The sequence below is a fragment of the Pseudorca crassidens genome, chromosome 2 (genome assembly GCF_039906515.1).
Source record: "Pseudorca crassidens isolate mPseCra1 chromosome 2, mPseCra1.hap1, whole genome shotgun sequence".
Taxonomy (NCBI): Eukaryota; Metazoa; Chordata; class Mammalia; order Artiodactyla; family Delphinidae; genus Pseudorca; species Pseudorca crassidens.
This window is the reverse complement of record NC_090297.1, coordinates 55,651,454-55,674,361: the sequence shown is the minus strand read 5'-3', so window position 1 is coordinate 55,674,361 and position 22,908 is coordinate 55,651,454. Positions and strand designations below refer to the sequence as shown.

At 45.3% G+C, this 22,908-nt stretch overlaps 1 protein-coding gene across 4 annotated transcripts in view; it reads right to left on the bottom strand.

Moving 5' to 3' along the window:
• Nucleotides 1–11,385, bottom strand: part of AK4 (adenylate kinase 4) — a 77,709-nt gene extending 66,324 nt beyond the window's left edge. The window contains exons 1-2 of one of the 4 annotated variants that reach the window (XM_067726442.1): nt 11,246–11,385; nt 10,507–10,778 (exon numbers count right to left, since the gene is read on the bottom strand). In XM_067726442.1, coding sequence (XP_067582543.1) covers nt 10,507–10,651 — 145 coding nt within the window. In that variant the 5' untranslated portion in view covers nt 10,652–10,778; nt 11,246–11,385. Of the gene's footprint in view, nt 1–9,878; nt 9,993–10,506; nt 10,779–11,194; nt 11,214–11,245 lie in introns of those variants that run through there. The other 3 variants (XM_067726440.1, XM_067726441.1, XM_067726443.1) reach the window with 3 other exon arrangements.
• Nucleotides 11,386–22,908: the final 11,523 nt, after the last annotated feature.

Genomic DNA, 22,908 nt, shown 5'->3' with positions numbered 1-22,908 from the left:
CCCTAATAGGCTATCAAAACATCTGTTGAGCTGCACTGACGCTAATGAACGTACTATTCAGATGGTGAAAGATTGTAACTGAAGTTATGAAATAGATCATCTCACAGGGAGGTATTAATAAATGCCATGTTAGAGGTACAGATGGGGATGAGAGAAATTCCAGATTAGAAACTGACATGTAGCTGCAACAGCTGTGGAAAAGCTTCATGGAAGTGATGGGACTGAAAACAGACTGAGAAATTAATGGAAGTGTGAAAGGCATTATGGGAGAAAGGTACCTCTGCATAACACCCTCCCCGACCGTGTCCGTGACCAACACTTCACCCACATACACCCCACCGTGACTCATAGGACTATAACGTGGAACCGAGAACTTGAATCTTAAACCATAAATGCTTCAAGGGCACTTGTGCATGCCTCCCCCCACCTAACGCAGGCATAGAAACATCTGTCAAACAACTAATAAAAAAACAAGTGCAGGTACTATTCCAGAAATCTTACCATTTTGATGAGAAGCAATTTCTGCCTCCTCACAATTACACATGGTTTCTATTTCAGACCTTTTCTGGCCCTTTATTTAGGAGAAAGGAGGAAGTGGGTCCTTTTTTAGTTTTTTTCTTTTAATGTTTTAAGGACAGAATGATAAGAACAAACCACATATCTCTAGGTCACCCTTAAAGCCGAATCTCAGTGGACTTGTGGAGAACTAAGCTGCAAAGGTTCCCTGCCATTCCTGTCCCAGTGTGGCATTTCTAAGACATGAAGTGGAGTTTCAGTAGTTACTGGAGTACCTGCATAGCAGCACGACATAATGGGAAGTTTAATCCCAGCCATGTGGTCCCAAGTTTGAATGCTAGCTTCTCTATTTAACTAACTGTTTAACCTAAGGTAAGTAACTCAACCTCTCTGAGGTCATTTCTTTATTTGTAAAATGATGTATTCCAACTGCCCTGTAGATGTGTGTGTAAACTAGAGAATGTGCGTACATTAGCCCCTGCAGGGCCTAGCGCATGCTTGACCCACTGCAAACGTTAGTTACAACGATCAAGTCACAAGAATTACAGTCACAAGAATTACAAAGTGCCAGGGTCACAGGTTGCTGTGATACAAAAAAGTGCTTTAGTACAGAAAATAGTTGATTTCTAGCTTCTTGGGAATTTGATGAGCAGGACTGACTTTGCATTATTTCAATACCATCAGTCTTTCTGGCTAAGGAAGGGATGCTTGCTGCTGGACCTGTCGTTTAACCAGTACAAGAACTCTTGGAACTTGGAGTGGGACTGTTAAAATATAACATCAGCCATCTAACTGGACTGCAGGAAGCTCTACAAATGAGACCTTTTGTACTATGTCTTAAAGTCCAACCTGAACTAAATACCAAGTGGTAGAGGGAAAAAGGCAGAGTAATCCAAAGCCTCTACTACCTGCTTTAAAAATATATGAATAAAAATGTGTATCTATCTAGTTTGATAAAAGACAATATGTAGTTGATATTATCTGATCCATTGTGAAAGCATACTGTCTAAAACTTTACAAGAAAAACAATTTCTGAGTCTTAAATCTTCTCACAATATGGACCACACAGAGTGCTACTGAGCAGACTAGCATAATACCATGTAACAATTTACTTGGCAATTTACTTGTTACATACCATTCAACAATTTAAGAGGCAACTCTATATGCCCTTCCCAATGGGTGGATTTATAGCTAATAGTCTAGTACCCAGTTTACTAGTTTCATGATCAGTTGCCATCACGTGAGTTCCAGGAAGCCTGAGGCAGAAGATTAAAGGTTTCCTGGTACCATATGTGTATGTATCTTTTTTTTTTTTTTTTTTTGCGGTACGCGGGCCTCTCACCGTTGTGGCCTTTCCCATTGCGGAGCACAGGCTCCGGACGCGCAGGCTCAGCGGCCATGGCTCACAGGCGCAGCCGCTCCGCGGCATGTGGGATCTTCCCGGACCGGGGCACGAACCCGTGTGCCCTGCATCGGCAGGCGGACTCTCAACCACTGCGCCACCAGGGAAGCTCTGTGTATGTATCTTAAAGGTAAGCACAAGTAATGGAAACTGGAAAAGGTGATCTGGAGCAGGTATAATAATAACCCTTTCCTTTGATGGTACGTACAGCTAAGAGATGAATGAGGTCTGAAACGATATTATACAAGGTGTGATCAAGCCACAAAAGCACACAAAAGATCCCTGTGAACCACAAGCAAGCTCTAGAGGGGGAGTTCCGATTCTGTGTGGCAACAACCACCTTTCCTCACCTTGCAGATGGGCTCATTTGTCAAAACTCAGCTCAGGAGTCTCCTCCAGCTCTAAAAAGCCTTCCCAAACCCTACCCCCTCCTAAATGCCAGGTAGGCTGCCTCTTCCCTATGTCCCCAGGACCTACAAACGCTCATCTTGCTCCCTTTCACGACTTCATACTTGTTTGCCTGACTGCCTCTCCCAATAAACTTAGCAGCTCCTTCAGGGAACAGACCTTGTCTCACCTCTTTCTGTCCCATAAGCCAACACTGCTTGGCACTCACACATTTGTTGGAAGACATATTTACAGGACATTCAGCCCAGCATGCTTTGTATACTGAAAGACTATAAATAACCTACCCTCCCATCCACAGGGGACTGGTTAAACCAGCCATTCTCAAAGTATGGTCCAAGGATCCCTGAGGGTCCATGAGACCCTTCCAGGAGTCTGTGAGTTCCCCCTTCAACGACATATCTGGGTGAAGACACATAGTCTTCCAATACTTTAACCAAAACAAAATAGCACACCGCCTGAGTGAAGAACCAGATGTGAGAATCCAGCATTCTTCTATTAAGCCAAACTTAAGAGATTTGCAAATACTCATAACAAAACTACTCTTTCTCATTGCGTATGTTCTGGAAAATAGTTATGTTTTTATAGACATATGTTAACATGTAATGGGTTTATTATTGTTAGCTTTAATGAATTAGTAAATATTTTTAAATTTTCTCAGTTTTAATTTCTAATACAGTTAGTATCTACGGGGAGAACCTGTATAAAAAAAGGCTCTTTAGGGACTTCCCTGGTGGCGCAGTGGTTGAGAATCTGCCTGCTAATGCATGGGACACGGGTTCGAGCCCTGGTCTGGGAGGATCCCACACGCCGCGGAGCAACTAGGCCCGTGAGCCACAACTACTGAGCCTGCGCGTCTGGAGCCTGTGCTCCACAACAAGAGAGGCCACGACAGTGAGAGGCCCGCGCACCGTGATAAAGAGTGGCCCCCGCTTGCCACAACTGGAGAAAGTCCTCGGACAGAAACGAAGACCCAACACAGCAAAAATAAATAAATTAATAAACTCCTACCCCCAACAACAACAAAAAATGGCTCTTTGGGGTTCTCAGTGATTTTTATATGTTAAAAGGTCCGGAGACCAAAACACCTGAGAATGGTTGGTTAAAGAAACAATGGTACAGTTGCACAATAAGAGTATGCATCCAGCCTTTTTTTTTTAAAGAATGTGGTAGGTTGATAAGTGCTGGTAGAAACCAATGTCGAAGCTATACTTCAAAGTTTTAAAAAAAAGAAGGCAAAACAAAGTATATATGTGTACATTTTTTTTAAAAGAGGCACCACTATACATACATGAGATATATGTATACACAAATTCTTTGGATGAACATCCAAGAAAAGTAAAAAGGTAGGTATCCCTGAGGACAGTAACTGGGGAACCAGAGGGCAGGATGGGAGAGAGATCTTCCACTCCACTCCTAGTGTATTTGAAAATTTTACCATCTGCATGTATTACCTTTCCAAAAAATCAAGAGTGGAATAAAAATTATACTGAAATAGTACAAAGCATTAAACTCACATTAAAGAACAGACTTCAATGACATTGTAAAATATTAAATGATACATTGTGAAATAAACAAGCAATTTTTAAAATAGTAATACATAATATATTCTTGAAAAACAGTCTGGAAGATATACTGCATATAAAAAGTATTAACAGTATTTTTTCCTCCCAGTTAGTGTGATTACAAGTTTATTGCTTCCTTATCTTTCTTGGATTTCTAAACCTTTGATAACTTAATACAAACTATTTCTATAATCAGAAAAACAAGGAAAGAGTTTAAATACGTAGGTACCGAGAATTCCCCGGTGGTACGGTGGTTAGGGCTCCACGCTTTCACTGCTGAGAGCCCGGGGTTCAACCCCTGGTTGGGGAACTAAGATGCCACAAGCCATGCGGCATGGCTGGAAAAAAAAAAAAAACCATAGGTACAAATGTATGTGTATCTATGTCTGTACTTAAATAAAATATTTAGTAAGCCAAAAATTACATGAATATAGTTGTAGCACCTATTAGATACCTTTACACCAAAACCTTGTCTGGATGTTTGTAAGCTAAGTTTAAAACTCTTGTGGGACTTCCCTGGCAGTCCAGTGGTTAAGATTTCACCTTCCAATGCAGGGGGTGCAGGTTTGATCCCTGGTCAGGGAGCTAAGTTCCCACATGCCTGGGGCCAAAAAACCAAAACATAAAACAGAAGCAATATTGTACCAAACCTCTCATTACCCTATGGTTTAAAAACGATTCTGGGGACTTCCCTGGTGGCACAGTGGTTAAGACTCTGCACTCCCAATGCAGGAGCCTGGGTTCGATCCCTGGTCAGGGAACTAGATCCCACATGCATGCCACAACTAAAAATTTGCAATGCCACAACTAAGGGGCTGGTGAGCTACAAAGAAGGGGCTGGCAAGCTGCAACTAAGGAGCCTGCGAGCCGCAATTGCCACACCTAGGACCCAGTGAAACTAAACAAATAAAATACATTTTTTAAAAAACTATTCTGATCCAGTCATTTTATTCCCAGTAACCTATCCCAAGGAGAGGATATCTGCTCAATGGTTTACATACAATGATGTTCATAAGAGCATTACTAAACAGCAAATAACCCAAGTGTTCCATACCACACTGGTTAGGCAGACTCTAGTTCAACCCTAAGGTACATCTGACACAGAGGCTCAGGCCAAAATCCTAGGACTCACTGTGCACTGTTTTGCCTCCATCACCCCTCAGAGCCAACTCATGCCTTCCAGTCAGCCCTGCCTTCATACACACCCTAAAGCCCTTCATTTCTCACTGCCACCGCCCAGTCCAAGCCACGGTCCACTCTCTTCATCCACCTGGTACCACCCTTGTCACCTCACACAGAACCCCAAGTCAACTTTTAGAAGGTCAATCCACTCGTGCTGCTGTCCTATAAAACCCTTCAATAGCTTTCCAGTGCCTTTAAAGTCCAATCTTTCCCAGGACCCTCAAGGCTCCACATGACTTCCTTCCACACCCCCCTTGCTCACCAGGCACCAATCATATTCCCTGTCTTTCTGTTCCTCAAACAAGCTGTGCTAGTCTCACCTTAGGGCCTTCAAACTTGCTGTCCCTTCTCCCTGGAACACTCCACTCCTGGATCATTATATGTTCATCCCTGCGGTTACTCACCTCCCAGAGAGGCACTCCCTAATCACACAACTTAGGATAATCACCTTAGCCTCATCACTAACTCATCACCCTTTCATTTCCTTCATAACAGGCACCTTTATCAAATACTATGCTGCTTATTCCATATGTGCTATCTCCTGTCTCCTCAATGTCCATATCCCCTCACCTTGCTGTGGGCTCTCACCTCTAAGAACAAAGGGAGGGACTTCTCTGGTGGCGCAGGGGTTAAGAATCCACCTGCCGATGCAGGGGACACAGGCTCGAGCCCTGGTCTGGGAAGATCCCACATGTCACAGAGCAACTAAGCCCGTGAGCCACAACTTCTGAGCCTGTGCTCTAGAGCCCATGAGCCACAACTTCTGAGCCTACGAGCCACAACTACTGAAGCCCGCATGCCTAGAGCCCGTGATCTGCAATAAGAGAAGCCACGACAATGAGAAGCCCGCACACTGCAATGAAGAGTAGCCCCCTGCTCGCTGCAACTAGAAGAAAGCCTGCATGCAGCAACGAAGACCCGACACAGACAAAAAAAGAAGAAAAAAAAGAACAAAGGGATATCTGAGTACTCAAAAGATACTCAAAAAAATATCTGCTGAACGGACTATAATACAGAAATTTTAAATGTCTTTGAAGAAGCGTTAAGAACACAGGAAAATGCTTACAATACATATCTAAGTGGGAGGGGGAACGGTTATCAACTAATAGGACACCAAGTTTGTTGGGGGTAGTGGGGCAAATACACAGAAAAGAAAAAAAGTAAAATAACTTCTGTGGAATTTCCAAGTGTTGGGGTGGAATTGTGGGTAATTTTCACTTGCCTTTTCAGTTTCTTCCACAGCTTCACATTTTCCAAATTTTCTACAAGGCGTGACTTTGATCAGAAAAAGCTACTTTAAAAAATGACCACACCGGAAGGATGCTCAGATTCAGCTGTGAATGTGACAAAGTCAGTCTTACTGTCATGGGCCACCTTATTCAAGTCAAATAGTTCTCCCGAAGTATACGGGAAAACCCTCAGACAAAGAAACCAGAAAAAGTAGGGGGATGTAGAAGTGGACCTGTAGACTGGACAGAGGCCTCCAAGCTGGTCAGACCCTTGACCTGGGCTACATTCCGAGTCTCACCAAGCTAGGGGAGAAAAAAAAAGGAATATACCATACTCCAGATATTGCAGAATAAGCCAAGACTTTGTATGATCTACAAAAAGATGAACTATTTAAAGTTGTTTTAGATACATTGTTGAACATCAGTCTCTTTAATACTTCTCCAATTCTCAGAAGTTTTCATTCTTACATAAGAAAAGACACACATTTATACTTAATGAGTATAAAAAAACAAAAAACAAAAAACCCCTAAGCCCTCTGAACTAGGTCATCTTTTCAGAGGAGAGGCTCAGCCCATTGACTAATTTGAAATGCCAGTCCCATCTGCAAACCTCAGCAAGAGCTGCAGTTAATATTAAGAGCAGAAACAGGTTTGTTCTTGAACATCTTTTCTCAAGTCCAGGATGCTTCCAAATGGAAACTTTCCAATTTTCCTGCACTTGAGATAGTAGATCCAGTATAATCCTTAAAACAGGATTCTCACACCCTTCAGAAGGAAGTTTCAGTCACCCATCACTCAACAAAAGAAGGTACCACTAAATATAAATTTTAATGGAACTCACTACTGAGTGCCAGCTCAGTGTGTTCCTGTGTGTGCGCATGCACTCGCGCGCACACACAGGCTCATGCATATGCTTGCAAACAACACACGCACACATAGAGAAAAGCTAATATTCTTTTTTTTTTAATAAATGTATTTATTTTTTGCTGCTTTGGGTCTTCGTTGCTGTGCGGGCTTTCTCTAGTTGCAGTGAGCGGGGGCTACTCTTCGTTGCGGTGCGCGGGCTTCTCACTGCAGTGCCTTCTCTTGTTGAGGAGCACCAGCTCTAGGCACACAGGCTTCAGTAGCTGTGGCAGGCGCGCTCAGTAGTTGTGATGCACGGGTTTAGCTGCTCCGCGGCATGAGGGATCTTCCTGGACCAGGGCTCAAACCCATGTCCCCTGCATTGGCAGGCGGATTCTTAACCACTGCGCCACCAGGGAAGCCCCAAGGAAAGCTAATATTCTTTATGACAGACTGTAGGACCCTGCTTCTGGCAGTCTAAGAGAACTCTCCCATCTATTTACTCACTCACTTGCTAAAGAAAATGTAAGCCAAAGACTTGGGGGTGGGTCTTCAAATAAGGTATTTGATAAGTCTCAGCCTGCACTACTCCAGGCAGACTAGGCAAAGCCAACGGGTGACATCTATCATGAGGCTAATCTCAGATCCACAGTAAATACAAACTTTTACCATAAATCATAGAGCTAATTAAGCAAAATGGACTTGATCGCTAGAGGCTGTTTGATTCTTTCTGGGAAAAATGTAGATAGAATCCGTGACCCATGCCTTCATCAGACTTGTTGAACTCCTTTTATGCGTTAGGCAATTTGTCAGATCCCTGTCCTTTAAGTCTCTCAGTGGAAACTGGAACATGGTAAAGGTAGAAAAAATATCACTCTAGTCCCCAGCCCCTAGAACACTGATATATATAGCAGGTACTCAGTAAGTCTCTACTGGATAAATCAGAAGGCATTTGCTGCACTGCATCATAACTGTGTGTGACTGCAGCAACAGAATCCACAGGCTAGGTGCAGAGGAAAGAGATGAATTCTGCCAGGGCAGGTGAGGGAAGACTGCCCAAAAGCAAAGAGTAGCCAGCCCTTCCCTGGAGAAGCCACCAGGGAGTGGCTGCAGGAAAACCTCGTGGACAGGAGTATGCCCCAATCCAGGCTGCAGCAGATGGCCTGAGCTACTTTCCAACTTAAATTCCTACCAAGGTTTTATTTCCTGGGGTTTTGCTGTGCTTCATCATCTCCTTCAAACCTTCAGCTATAAAGGGGTACCTACAGAGGGATCCTTGTGCTTCTCTACCAGGAAATTAGGGAAAAGCAAACAGCAGCTAACAGAAAAAATAAATGCTGTGGAATGTTTTCTTATTTACCAGGCAATGAGCCGGTAAGACTCTTAGACCTTCTGAGAGAGAAAAAATAATCTGAGAACACCCTCCAAGTCCACTAGAAACAGGCCACTTTCAAAACGAATCACTGTCCTTTATTCCTCCTCTTCTTCTTTCCCGGATAAAGCTTTTTAATTGTTCATGCATAAACTACTTGATTCCCAACAGAAAAAGATAATTTAAACATTGCAGAGTCACTTCTTACTCCAGGGAGAAACACTGGGAGGGAAGTGAAAGCATTTGAAAGAGAATGGAAACTAAAATTCAGAACAAAGGAAAGTTAAAATGAACAAAATAAAGGAAAACAGCAAGTGGAAAGTTTTCAAAACCCCTAAAAAAGTGCAGAAATCAACTACTTCCCATCATATTCTCTTTAAAAATGGAAAGAGCCACTAATCCAGAACCAGGATGGATGGTGTGAAGCCCTTCATGCCAGAAGAAACAAGTTACCAAGTCAGTTGCTATAGAGAATGCAGAAAAATGGGCTCCCACCCAGCAGTTTCCTCCCCTCATTATGCCTACCACGAGAAGCCCCACCTGACCACAAAACCCTTGGGTAGAGAGCCAGCCTTCCCTCTCACAGAGTTCTCACCCCTGCCCAAACTGCATTCCAAACACGGAAGGAATAAAATGCATTTGAATGTGGTATTAAAATTAAAATAGACCCAATCGTGGTAACAATACCCACAAGAGAAAATTCCAGGTGCAATCTGGTACACAGAACTCGGACTTGTGTATGTTGAGGGTGGGTGACAGGATTCTTGAAGATCAAAATAAAAGCTTGCTTTTTTACAACCTGCTTAAGAGATAATGAATAAAACTCCGCCTTTGAGATACATCTTAATTCCCCGCTTTCAGGCTTTCTGTTTTCCAGCACCGTCCTCCACCTACCTCACCAAACTACTCTGTGCTTCTGTAATGAAGATCCCTGGATAATTAGCCCATAATAGGCCATAACCACCTAGGACACTGATGAGAACAGAAGCCACAGTGAAGCACCCCGTCTGCAATAACAAGTTTTCATAAAGGAGTTGCTAATCGTGAGCATCTGCATCCCAGAAGGGCCATGTATATATACCTCGCAGGAGCACCACAGCTCCCTCTCGCCTTTGAACCCCAATTCATTATGAACTGGTGTGAACGTGGGGTGGGAGGAGAGAGGAGAAGGGCCGTACTGAAAGGCTAAGCGAGCAGGAGATCTATAGCCCCCAATTCACCACGCAAGCCAAAGGAGGCATTCTCAAGAAGCCATTTCCAGGGAAGCTGGATTCAAAATGTAATTTATCAGAACGAGTCTCCTTGTCTCCTAACGGCCAGGCCCCGGCTTGAAGAGGAGGGGGGAGTGAGTGGTGAGAGTTTACCTTAGAAGGCGGCAGGGAACAGACAGGCCTTTCAAAGCCACCCAGGGCTCTGCCCAGAGGTCCCAGGCGGAGCGGAGGGTCTGGAGCAGCGCGCGGCTGCGAGCCCCGCGGCGCCACAGGTTCCCCAGCGCGCGGCCCCGCCCGACTCCCACAGGTGGGCGGCGCTCGGCCCGGGGGGCTCGGGCGAGAGGAGGGGACGCTTTGGGTCACCAGGGACGCAGTAGACGGGGTAGGAGGCGGCCGAGGGACGGGGATGGCTTGGCCTTAAGGAAGCTGGGCGAGAGGGAAGCTCGGGGCTTTCAGATGCCTGGATCTCGCTCCTCAGCTGGGTGGTAACCGGCTTCTCGCCACGGCAAAAGCAGCCCGCGCGGAGAGAGGGGCCGCGTGCACCTCCCACCCTCCTCCCAACTAGCCTCGGCCTCCTCCCTGGCGCGGTTAAGCCGCACGGCAGCGGGCCACCGGCTGCATGCGCCCCGGCACGTAGGAGCCTGCACTACCACACGCGGGCGGGGGAAGGGCGCCCGGGGACCGAAGAGACCCGGCCCCTCGCCGGCCCTTTGCCTTTGCCTCCCAGCCTCACCCGATCCCGCGTCGGCTCACCCCGCCCCTCGCCTCCGCACGTCCTCACCCGTGTTGGCCTTGATGTTCTCCCGCAAGAAGTGGCCGCTGGAGAGATGCTGGAGGCCAAAGTTCTCGGCGATCCTCTGACACACGGTGCCCTTGCCCGAGCCGGGCGGCCCAAGGATGACCGCGCGCAGGAGTTTGGAAGCCATTGCCTTGGCGAGGAGGGGGAAGCCGAACTGGCAACCCGGACAGCGGCCTCGAAGAAGCCCTGGGAACTTTGCTTCTTCTGCCTCAGCCTCTGACACCCTGAGCTCGCGCGGGGACTTGCCGCCGCCCCTGCAGGGGAAGGAGAGACTTTTGAGACAACCCCTCGCCTCCGCCCCGCGCCGGGGCGGCTAGAAGGCGGAGTAAGCGCCACGCTACACCTCCCCGCCCTCCTCGCCCCACGCTGCGATTCTAGCGAACGCCCGAGCGCCCGCCCCTGGCGGGGGCAGCCGTCGGGGGCTCGGAGGTCCACCCGGACCGCCCCACCTCGATCCCTTCCTAAACCTCGCGCCCCACGCCCCGTCCGAGGAGGGAGTAGGGCATCCCCACGCCAGCCTCCCCCGAGTCGGGGGGTCGGGCTAGGCGGTGACTCTAGGCGCGCCTCCAGTCGCCCACGCCCCGGGAGAACTGGGGGCTGAGCCGCAACCCGGGTCCCCGCACGTGGGCAGCGTTTGGTCCGCGCCTCGGCCCCTCCCGGCGGCTGTCACCTCCCGGGGAGTCGCAGCGGCTGCCGCCCGCGCGGACGGCTCAGCGCCCACCTCCGCCGAGGGCTGACGGATGCGCTCTCCGCTGTAAAGAGCCGGAGTTCGGCGCCTCTCCACCCGGAGCAGTCAAATAAACACACAGCTCCGCCGGGACGCGGCGCTCCGCAAGGCTTCCAGCCCGGATCCCGCTGGGCGGTGCCGCCTCCGCCCGCCCCCATTCGGAGCCCCGGCCGGCCGCGCGGGACTCGCGCCTTACGTAAGCGGGGAGAACGGCTCCGCGCTAGCCGCCTGTCAGTCCGCCCGCGCCTCTCCCCGCCTCGTAGCTCCGCTCCCACCCGCCTCCCCGGCCCACTTGCTCCCCAAGACCCCGTGGGGCCCGCGGGGGCGAAGGGAGGTGGAGAAGAGGCAAGGAACAAAAACCCCCTTTTGCGGTCGCCTGGGGACCCGGTCTCCTGTGGAGAGGAAGGAAAAACACAACATGTTGAGCGCCTACTGTGCGTCAAGTTCGAGGCTAGTTGATTTCCTTCAGCAACAACCGTTCCAAGTAGGGTATGCACAAGGGAGGAGAGTAGGCTTGGAGTATGGCTATTCATTCATTGATTCATTCATTCAGCAAATGTTTTTTGAGCCCCTACTATGTGCCAGGCACTGTTTTAGTCCCTCAGCATATAGCTGCGAACCAGAGATAGAATCCTGACCCGGTGGAAGTTACATTCCAGCGGGAATTTTTTTTTTTTTTTTTTTTTTTGCGGTACGCGGGCCTCTCACTGTTACGGCCTCTACCGTTGCGGAGCACAGGCTCCGGTCGCGCAGGCTCAGCGGCCATGGCTCACGGGCCTAGACGCTCCGCGGCATGTGGGATCCTCCCGGACCAGGGCACGAACCCATGTCCCCTGCATCGGCAGGCGAACTCTCAACCACTGCGCCACCAGGGAAGCCCCAGCGGGAATTTTGAACTCTCATCTGCCGGACTCCAAAGCCCAGGTTCCTTGGGTTAGGAGGAAAAGGTGGGGCGGGAACGGGGGAGATCATCCAGCCCTCAGGATCTTGTAGCCGACTGGTTCCAGGACTTCAGCAGCCAGGACTTTGGCACTACGTTTACAACTCACTAAGTCCCGGTGGGTGCTATCTCCTCCCTCGCCTCCCAGGCATAACCAAATATCCCAATCCATATTCTCTGAAATCTGTTCCCACACCACACACAGCTTTCATTTCCCACTCGGATTTAGCGTGATAACCGCCTGCCCACAAGTCTCCGGCTTCCGCCAATCCATCCGTAATGCAGCTGCCAGAGATACTGCTAAAGTGCAAATCAATTTCCATTATTTCCCCACCTCAGATATTATCGTCCCTTCAACATAAAGCAAAAAATCGTCAGCAGGGGCACACAGGTGCCTTCCATACACCTTTGCATCCCACCGGCTCTGGTCCTCTGCCCTCCTTCCACAGGCCTCCAGCCTCCCGCCTTTGGGAAATCCACTGCAGGGTTCTGAGTGTGCCCAACTCGTGGCTCACAGACTCGGAGGGACAGTGTGGAGAAGTGCCTTCTCTAGACTCCCGGCTGCTCTGTCTGTGTTGGACTGGGGGTGGGGAAGCCTGATGGTATCGCAGGTCCCAGCCCTTCTCCTCCGCACACTGATGGCCAGACAGCACCTGTCTCTGGCTACCTGGGAGCACACCCAGGCTGCCAACCCCAGGCCAGTGTTTGTTCCATAGGTTCATCCCCCTGTCTAAAATATCTCAGTGTTCTGTGGATCTCGGGGGGTTGTTACACTGAGCCCCTTCAGTCCTCCTGGGAACAAAGAGGGAGAAGAATTTCTGGGGGTTTGGACGTGATGACAAATCTCCACTGTTCTTCCTGCCATGTGATGTATAGTATATAGCAGATACTTTGCAGTCATTCTCAAACCTGAGCATGCATCAGAATGACTCGGAAGGCTTGTTAAAACAGAGTGCTGAGCTCCACCTCCACCGTCTCTGACTCTGTGGCTCTGAGGTGGGCATTTCTAACAAGTTCCCAGGTAGTGCTAGGGCTGCTGATCTGGAAAGCACACTGAAAACCACTGCTCTTGGGAAATGAGCATTGAGACAGGGGAGCTGTGCGGTCTCATTCCTCTGCCTGCTGTGGGACCTTTGGCCGTTAACTTCTCTTTCTAAATTGAGGAGATTGGATTTAGCACAAGGTCCCCTTGCATTTACCAAGAATTGATTCTGTAAGTTCCCACAGGAAAGAGAGCCTCTAGCCCCCGCAAACTAGATGTAGATAGCCTACCTTGCCCTCTCACCCAGTTCTGCCTGGTTTTGAAATATCTTCACCAATATCACCTTATGGTGTCATGCAGCCATATTAGCCACTCACATGGTCCTAGGACTTGGTCCTTTAAGAGTTTAGGAACATATATTATGAAACAAAAGAGGAGTTGTGACATAGTAAACTTAGAGAAGCCCAGCTGAGATTAGAACCTAACATTTCAAGAGCCCCGAATGGACCTTCCTTGTGCACAGCCATCCTCAGTCCCACAACTCAGCCACTGATTGGAAGCCGAAGAATTGGAAGAAATGGGTTTTGCAATCAAACGACACCCCAGGATTAAACTGCAAGGGCACCATTCACTAACTGCAAGCCTCTTGATCTCTGTGAGTCTTAGTTTGCTTATCTGTAAAAGGGAGATAGGACTTATCTCACAGGCTTGTGATAAGGCTTAAATGAAGTAATGTATAAGAGAATTTAGCACAGGACTGGGCATATAATAAATATTTATTCATGAACATCACCATGATTAACCATGGAACAATTATTTAGCCTCTCTGATCTCAGTTCCTGAGTTATGAGCTAGTATGACAAAGTACCTAACAGACTCCCTAGCCCTTGGAAGGGCCAGAATGGTAGCTATTCTTATCACAAACGCTCATGTAATCAGCTTCTTCCTATTTCCTTTGCCTGGGGTTTTAAACCCATTTATAATATGTATCACAGTCTACAGAATAATACACATCTATGTGTTAGTCCATAGACAAACAGTAAACTCTGAGGGCTAAGGCCAAATTGAATTCATTTTTCTACTTTCAAAAATCTACAGCATTTTGTCCATAGTAAGTACTCTGTAAATGTTGGCAAATCTCCCTCCCCATCCTGACACAGTCACCATCAAGCCATGTTGCCTCTCTGCCGCTTCACGTAATATAAAGTCAACATTTGTTCACACTTTACACCTTCCTTCATCAGATTCTCACAAGCTTGCAAAGAAGTTCATGTAGAGATTCTTCTTCCTATTTTACAGATGAGAATACTAAGGTTCTGAGAGATTAGGTGAACTTCCCAAGGTCACAGAGCTAGTTGGTGGTATTGCAGGGACTCAAACCCAGATTTTCTCATTCCAGGCATAGTGCTCTTATTTACTAAACTTCCGTCACTTCCATACTACTTTCACAATTTTGCCATAACCTTGTGCCACCTTGGTTCTAATCTGCTTATCATGTTTCTTTATATCGACTCAATTTGTTTAAATAATTTATTTGGAAAAGAAACTGTATATAACTCACTAACCATAAATAAAAGGATACACTAAAATAAATGCAAGAAAAATAAAATAAAGTTACCAAATTCCAGATGAAATCTACCTCTTGAGTTTCTGAGCTTAACCTTTGTTTAAAAAAAAAAAAAGTAAGTGTGTTGTTTACCAAGTGTTAGCCAAAACAAAAAACAAAAATAAAGACATGCAGCATGTAAATGAGACTTTCTGTTTGTCTATAAACATACAGCTCAAAATAGAAAGGGGGACTTCCCTGGTGGTCCAGTGGCTAAGTCTCCACGCTCCCAATGCAGGGGGCCCAGGTTCGATCCCTGGTCAGGGAACTAGATCCCACGTGCTGCAATATCCCACATGCCACAACTGAAGATCCCGCACGTGGCAATGAGGATGCCATGTGCTGCAACTAAGACCCGGCACAGACAAATAAATATATAAATATTTAAAAATATATTTTAAAAATAGGATTAGAAAGGAAATACTTTCTTAACATTTAGTTTATTATTATCTAGAGCCAGATCCATGTACCACCTAGAAGCAGCTCTAGCTCCACATCAAATTATCTCTTGCTTCATCAGGGATGCTTTCACATACTTCAAAGTGTACCCTTGAAATGTAATTTAATATAACCTCACCAGGATTTTTTTAAATGATGTGACCACTTCAACCATAGTTCACAGATATTATGCTGCTCTCACTTCAAACATTAACCCTCACACCCCCACCCCATCCCCATTCTTCACACTATCATTCTCCATCACTGTCTTTCTATCATCATTTCAGGCATACTTCTGTTGTATTTAATATAGACCATAGGCACAGGGATATCAGCTCGGTGCTTTGTGACCGCCTGGAGGGGTGGGATAGGGAGGGTGGGAGGGAGGGAGACGCAAGAGGGAAGAGATACGGGAACATATGTATATGTATAACTGATTCACTTTGTTATAGAGCAGAAACTAACACACCATTGTAAAGCAATTATACTCCAATAAAGATGTTAAATAAATAAATAAATAAATAAATATAGACCGTAAGTTCCTTATACATAGTTGTTACGCGAAAACTGGGTTTGCCTCTTGGTGGGTGTCGAGTCAACAGACACAACCAAGCCAAAGATTGGGAGAAGGAAGGATTTATTATTACTTACAGCAAGTAAGAAGAACACCAGAGATCTTTCCCAGAGCAGTGTCTCCCCAAACAGCCAAACTGGGAAAGTTTTAAGCTAAGGGTACATGCATATTCAAGAAGGGTCTTGAGTAAAGTAGAATTCAGCATAAAATTGGGGCAAATGTCCAGAGAGTCCAAGTCTTAGTTGACTGAAGTAAGAAGAGTCAACATCAACATCATCATCCTGTCCTACACCTGGGTGGGGGTCTTAATTCCTGCAGAAGTCAAAGATATATTATTATGTATATCCCTTAAGGAGGAACTGGAACTCTGCTTTGTCACTGCACTATCCCTTGACTGCCTCTTCTCTGTTCCTGCATTCCTTTGTTCCCTTAAGATCATTAATTACCAACACCCGTTCAAGGGCGAGCATTGTAAACTCATTTTGGCTAGGCTTCGGCCAAAATGAGTTCACTTGTGTCAAGAAAGCCATTCCTGGTTCTCTTTCTCCAGGGACCCCCCCCCCAATCTATCTGCTTACAAAGTGGCTTCATCTTGTATATCATGGCCTCCACAGAGTTAGGTATCAATTCCAGACATAGCAAATATCACTGAATGACTGACTCACAGCTGAACGAAGAGTGGATAAAGTCTCTGGACGGACAGAAGAAAGGCTAGTGACTTGGAAATGGCAAGGTTCGGAAAAGAAAGATGTAAAATAATGGAAGAAGGGACAAGATATCAGCCCCAGAGTGCCTGACTCCTTTCTCCCTGTAGGCACTTACGAAATATTTAAGACACCAAAAGATTGTGTAAAAGGGAAGAACAAAATCTGACTCTATGTTGGATCTGTTTCTTTTACTTTAACTTTTGCTCTCCGTTGCTTTTTGTTGCTATAATCGCTAAAAGGATGCTGCCTATAGTTTTTTTTTTTTAACATCTTTATTGGAGTATAATTGCTTTACAATGGTGTGTTAGTTTCTGCTTTATAACAAAGTGAATCAGTTATACATACACATATGTTCCCATATCTCTTCCCTCTTGCGTCTCCCTCCCTCCCATCCTCCCTATCCCACCCCTCTAGGTGGTCACAAAGCACCGAGCTGATCTCCCTGTGCTATGTGGCTGCTTCCCACTAGCTATCTATTTTACATTTGGTACTGTATATATGTCCATGCCACTCTCTCACTTTGTCACAGCTTACCCTGCCCCCTCCCCATATCCTCAAGTCCATTCTCTAGTAGGTCTGTGTCTTTATTCCCATCTTGCCCCTAGGTTCTTCATGACCCTTTTTTTTTTTTTTCTTAGATTCCATATATATGTGATAGACCTAGAGTCTGTCATACAGAGTGAAGTAAATCAGAAAGAGAAAAACAAATACCGTATGCTAACACATATATGTGGAATCTGTCTATAGCTTTAAGCATAGACTCCAGAGACAGGCCTGCTTTGGGGAACCTGCCCCTCTGCCTGAATGTTAAACTAAAGTGCCTTTGTTCAGCTCTCAGGGAAACATTCTGACCCTGTCCACCTGTGAATGGCTGTAAGGAAGAAGAAATTAACACATCCCCTCCCTGAGGCTGACCAAACCAGGAGATATTTTGCAAGACTTCTGGCCTTTTTACTTTTACTTTACCTCCTCACCTCCTCCCCCTCTCTGTTCTATAAAAGAAACTATCATCCAGACCCTGATAAGATGGTACTCTAGGACGCTAGTCTGCCATCTTCTCAGATGCCCGGCTTTCTGAATAAAGTCACTATTCCTTGCCTCAACACCTCATCTCCCGATTTATTGGCCTGTCATGTGGTGAGTAGAGTGAGCTTGTACTCAGTAACAATTGTATTGAGAGAAGAATAAATGGTGAGGACTAACATGGCATTATGTGTGACAGTAGCACAGTCTTACAAGTGAAAGAATCATCTTATCTCCAAATTTTACTAGTTAACATGGTTATTAACCTATAACATCTTAACAGTTATTGAAAAGAGGCAGCAGCATTTTTTTTACAAGCTTGCTCTCAGACCAAAAAAAAAAAAAAAGTTCCCAAGCAGTTAAGAAAAAGAACTGGGAGGAAAGAAATCAACATTCTTCATGTTTACCTGGCATGACCCATTATTCTCCATGAGCAAAAGACTACTTACAAATTGCTCCTGGAATAACAGTCTATGATAGAGGTGCTTCCTCGGGAGATGAAGGTGTTGAACTCCCACCCTAGGTTTTTTCACTGTGAAACACTAAAAAGCAAGGTAACAATCTGTTAAGCTCTACCCTCCAAATGTAGCGATATAATGATGATATCTTGCTCAGAACTTTTCTCTGATTTGCACATCTGGTAATGGGGATGAACAAACTGTGTCATTCTCACTCTTCACGCCACCTTCCTAACCACAATCACTCCTTCTTAGAGTTGCCTTAGGATTAGTAGACAAGTCTCTACTTTGGATGCCTTTGACTGTGTCTTTCCTCTGTTTCAATTTGACTGCCAGTGGGAGTGCAACTTTCTTCCTTCTCCAACTGGATGAAGGGACTGGAACTGAACACTGAGTTTACTCCACCCAAGTATTGCTCATCAGGTTTGGTGGGTAAAGGGGATCCTGCTTGTGGGAGCCTTCTGAGTTTGGTCTTCTGATATGGGCAGTATAGACTATAATTAACATTTATTGAGTATTTGCTACGTGCCAGTGTTTCTCTCTCTCTCTCTCTCTCTCTCTGTGTGTCTGTGTGTATATATATATATATATATATAATTATATTATATTATTATGTTATATATAATATTAATTCTTGTCACAGCCCTATGTCATAAGTGTCTATTATTTTGTGTCCATTTTATAGACCTTAAACCTGGAGCAAGACATCTGGTAACTTGCCTGAGGTCCCACAGACATAAGTGGAAGATTAAGGACATAAATCAAGCATTCTGACTCCAGAGACAGTGCTCTTTAATCACTATGCTATGCTGATTCGGAAGTAACACTGTTATCTTTTTATTTTATAGATGAAGAAACTAAGACACTAAGAGGTTAGGTAATTTATCCCCCAGTGTCACTGAGCCAGAGCTGGGATTTGAACCCAGGCATCAGAGTCAAGGAACATAACCACTACCCAGTCTCCCCAGTACTTGAGTGAAGAGGGTCCTAAGACTATCAGGAGGGCTTTGCACCAGATTGCTGCTCTGTAGGGAAATACTAACAGCAAGGAGAAAGTCACTTATGTTCAACCTGGCTTTACTTGCTAAACAGCTAGGTGAGGCCAGCAGGGTCCAATGAAAGGTTCTTCCCACTAGGCCCTCCGTCTCAGGAATCTCTGCAGGTTTTAACTTACATCCTTCCTGAACCTGCCAGTTCATCTGTCAGCCTCCCACTGCCAGCCTGTTGCCAAATCATTGCTGTGCCCCAGATCTTGCTGCCAGACCCCTTTGACTGGAGCTTGGCTCACTGCGGATCTGGCTCTCAAATGGCATTCTCACTTTGTTCTCCACCCCATAACCACAGGCCAGCCTACCAACTCCAGAGTCAAGTTCTAGCTGCCCTCCCCTGCCACCACTGCCTCCTCTATACCACACCAATTCCAAACTTGGCTCCCAGCTCTCCAGCCTCCGTCATAGACCCCCCAACTGTGTGAGATGTCACTACAGACCACTCATTCTGAGTGACAGACCAAATGGGTAGAAATTGAGTATAATTTAAAAGGTGTGGTAAAGAAAATGTTTGCAAACAATGGGACTGACAAGGGGCTAATTTCCAAAATATACAAACAGCTCATACAACTCAATATCAAAACAGCAAACTACCCAATCAAAAAATGGGCAGAGGGCTTCCCTGGTGGCGCGGTGGTTGAGAGTCCGCCTGCCGATGCAGGGGACGCTGGTTCGTGTCCCGGTCCAGGAGGATCCCGCATGCCGCGGAGCGGCTGGGTCCGTGAACCGTGGCCGCTGGTTCTCCGCGTCCGGGGCCTGTGCTCCGCGGCGGGAGGGGCCGCAGCAGTGAGGGGCCCGCGTACCGCAAAAAAAAAAAAAAAAAAAAAAAAAAAAAAAAAATGGGCAGAACACCTAAATAGACATTTCTCCACAGAAGACCCACAGATGGCCACCAGGTGCATGTAAAGCTGCTCAATATCGCTAATTATTAGAGAAATGCAAATCAAAACTACAGTGAGGTATCACCTCACACCATTCAGAGTGGCCATCGTCAAAAGGTCTACATGGGACTTCCCTGGTGGCGCAGTGGTTAAGAATCCACCTGCCAATGCAGCAGACACGGGTTCCAGCCCTGGTCCAGGAAGATCCCACATGCTGTAGATCAACTAAGCCCATGCGCCACAACTACTGAGCCCACGTGCCACAACTGCTGAAGCCCACACGCCTAGAGCCCGTGCTCCCAACAAGAGAAGCCACTGCAATGAGAAGCCCGCGCGCCGCAACGAAGAGTAGCCCCCACTCACAGCAACTAGAGAAAGCCCGCGTGGAAACAAAGACCCAATGCAGCCAAAAATAAATAAATAAATAAAAATTTTAAAAGGTCTACAAACAGTAAATGCTGGAGAGGGTGTGGAGAAAAGGGAACACTCTTGCACTGTTGGTGGGAATGTAAATTAGTGCAGCCACCATGGAGAACAGTGTGGAGGTTCCTTAAAAAACTAAAAATAGGCAATTCCCTGGTGATCCAGTGGTTAGAACTCCGTGCTTTCATGGCTGAGGGCCCATGTTCAATCCCTGGTCAGGGAACTAAGATCTCACAAGCTATGGGGCACGGCCAAAAAACAAAAGAACACTAAAAATAGAGCTACCCTATGATCCAGCGATCCCACTCCTGGGCATACACCTGAAAAAGATGAAAAAATCTAATTTGAAAAGATACATGCACCCCAATGTTCATAGTGGAATTATTTACAGTAGCCAAGACATGGAAGCAACTTAAGTGTCCATTAACAGATGAATGGATAAAGAAGATGTGGTGTATATATATACAATGGAATATTACTCAACCATAAAAGAATGAAATCTTGCCATTTGCAGCAACATGGATGGACCTAGAGAATATCATATTAACTGAGGTAAGTCAGACAGAGAAAGACAAATACTATATAACATCACTGGAATCTAAAAAATAATACAAATGAATTTATTTACAAAACAGAAACAGTCCCACAGACATAGAAAACAAACTTATGGTTACCAAAGAGGAAATGGGGGTGGATAAATTAAGAGTATGGTGTTAACAAATACACACTACTATACATAAAATAGATTAACAAAAAGGATCTACTGTATAGTACAGGGAACTATATTCAGTATCTTGTAATAACCTATAATGGAAAAGAATCTGAAAAAATATATATATATATATATAAAACTGAATCACTTTGCTGTACACCTGAAACACAATACTGTATATAAACTGTACTTCAACTTTTTTTAAAGTGTCTTGTTGTAGAGTTGCACAGAAGACCCAGAGGCGAAACAAAGATCAGAAATTTGATGGCCAGTTATAAGACTGATTAAATAAGGCTTTCCAAGTGAATTCCAACTATACAAAGGCAATATAGCACAAGAGTTAAGAGGATGGACCCTAGAGACAGACCGGCAAGTTCAATCATTGGCTCTACCACTTATAGATGTGTGACTTTAGCAGTTTCTTAATCTGTACTTCATTTTTTCCACCTGAAAAATGGGAAAATAATAGTTCCTATCTCATAGGATTGTTTTGAGCTTAAATTAGTATATGTAAAGACTTGGAACAATGCCTGGCATATACTAAGGACTCTATAAGTGTAAGTTTCATTATTATTTGTTCTTCAACCACCACAAAGCTCATTGTGCTTCATGACACTATAGGCAGGTTCTTGGAAGAATTAAGCCTGCCAGACAAATTTATTCCACTACCAGAGCTGTCTCCCGAGGACCTGCACGTTGTTCGTGGAATTTGTTTTCACATAAAGACTTTCATATATTTGAAGACAGCCATATTGTCCCACCTGTGGCTTCTCTTCCTCGAGCTGAATATTCTGAATTACTCAACCATTCCTTATATAATACGGTATCTTGCTGGAGACTAGCACACCAGTGTGTCTTTTGCTGTTCAAGCAAGAAATACCAGAGAAATAGACTCACAGACCTAGACAACAAATTTATAGTTACCAAAGGGGTTAGCAGAGGTAAGGGGGGGAGAAATAAATGGGCAGTTTGGGATTAACCTATACACACTACTATATATAAAATGGATAAGCAATGACCTACTGTATAGCACAGAGAACTATACTTAATGTCCTGTAACAACCTATAATGGAAAAGAATCTGAAAAATAATATATATACATAAATAACTGAATCACTTTGTTGTGCACTGGAAAGTAACACAACATTGTAAATTAACTATACTTCAATTAAAACAAAAAACAGAAATTTCTCCTGTTCATCCTCAAAAGATTTATATGTAGGTAACATATAGAATGTTCCCTTCTTAATGAAATATTAATAATAATAACAATGACAGCTAATATATATTAAATATTACTATGCCTTGTATGAGACCTCATTTTGAACCATGTAAATCCCTGGGGGTTCTTAGATGATCCACAGAGGACCCCCAAAGAAGATGATACAGGACTTCCTACATGGTAGATTATATAACTGTCCATGAAGTATTCTGATTTCCCATCATGAAATAGCCCTCCTCATTTTGCCATCTCAGGCCATGTGATTTACTTTAGCAAATATTTGCAATTGCTTTAAGAGTCAGGGTTCCCCTTGTCCATTTCCTCTTGGCCAAAATGGTCAGCAAATGGTGTGTGTTCCAGAGTAAAGCTGACTCCATCTCCCTAGAAAAGAATGAAATGTGATTGGCGTGTAACAGGAGCAAGAAATAAATTTTTAATTTTGTAAGTCACCAAGATTTTTTAGGGTTTTTTTGTTTGTTTGTTACTTTGTTTTCCAGTGACACTCCCACCCTCATTATCAAGGTTTGCAGAGCCAGGACAGAGGAGATTGCAATGGGGATATCAACAGCCCCTTCTCTCCTGACCATTAGACCCACAGGATTACTCTAGCTAGGGGCAGAGGTCTGAATCCCTGCCTTTTGG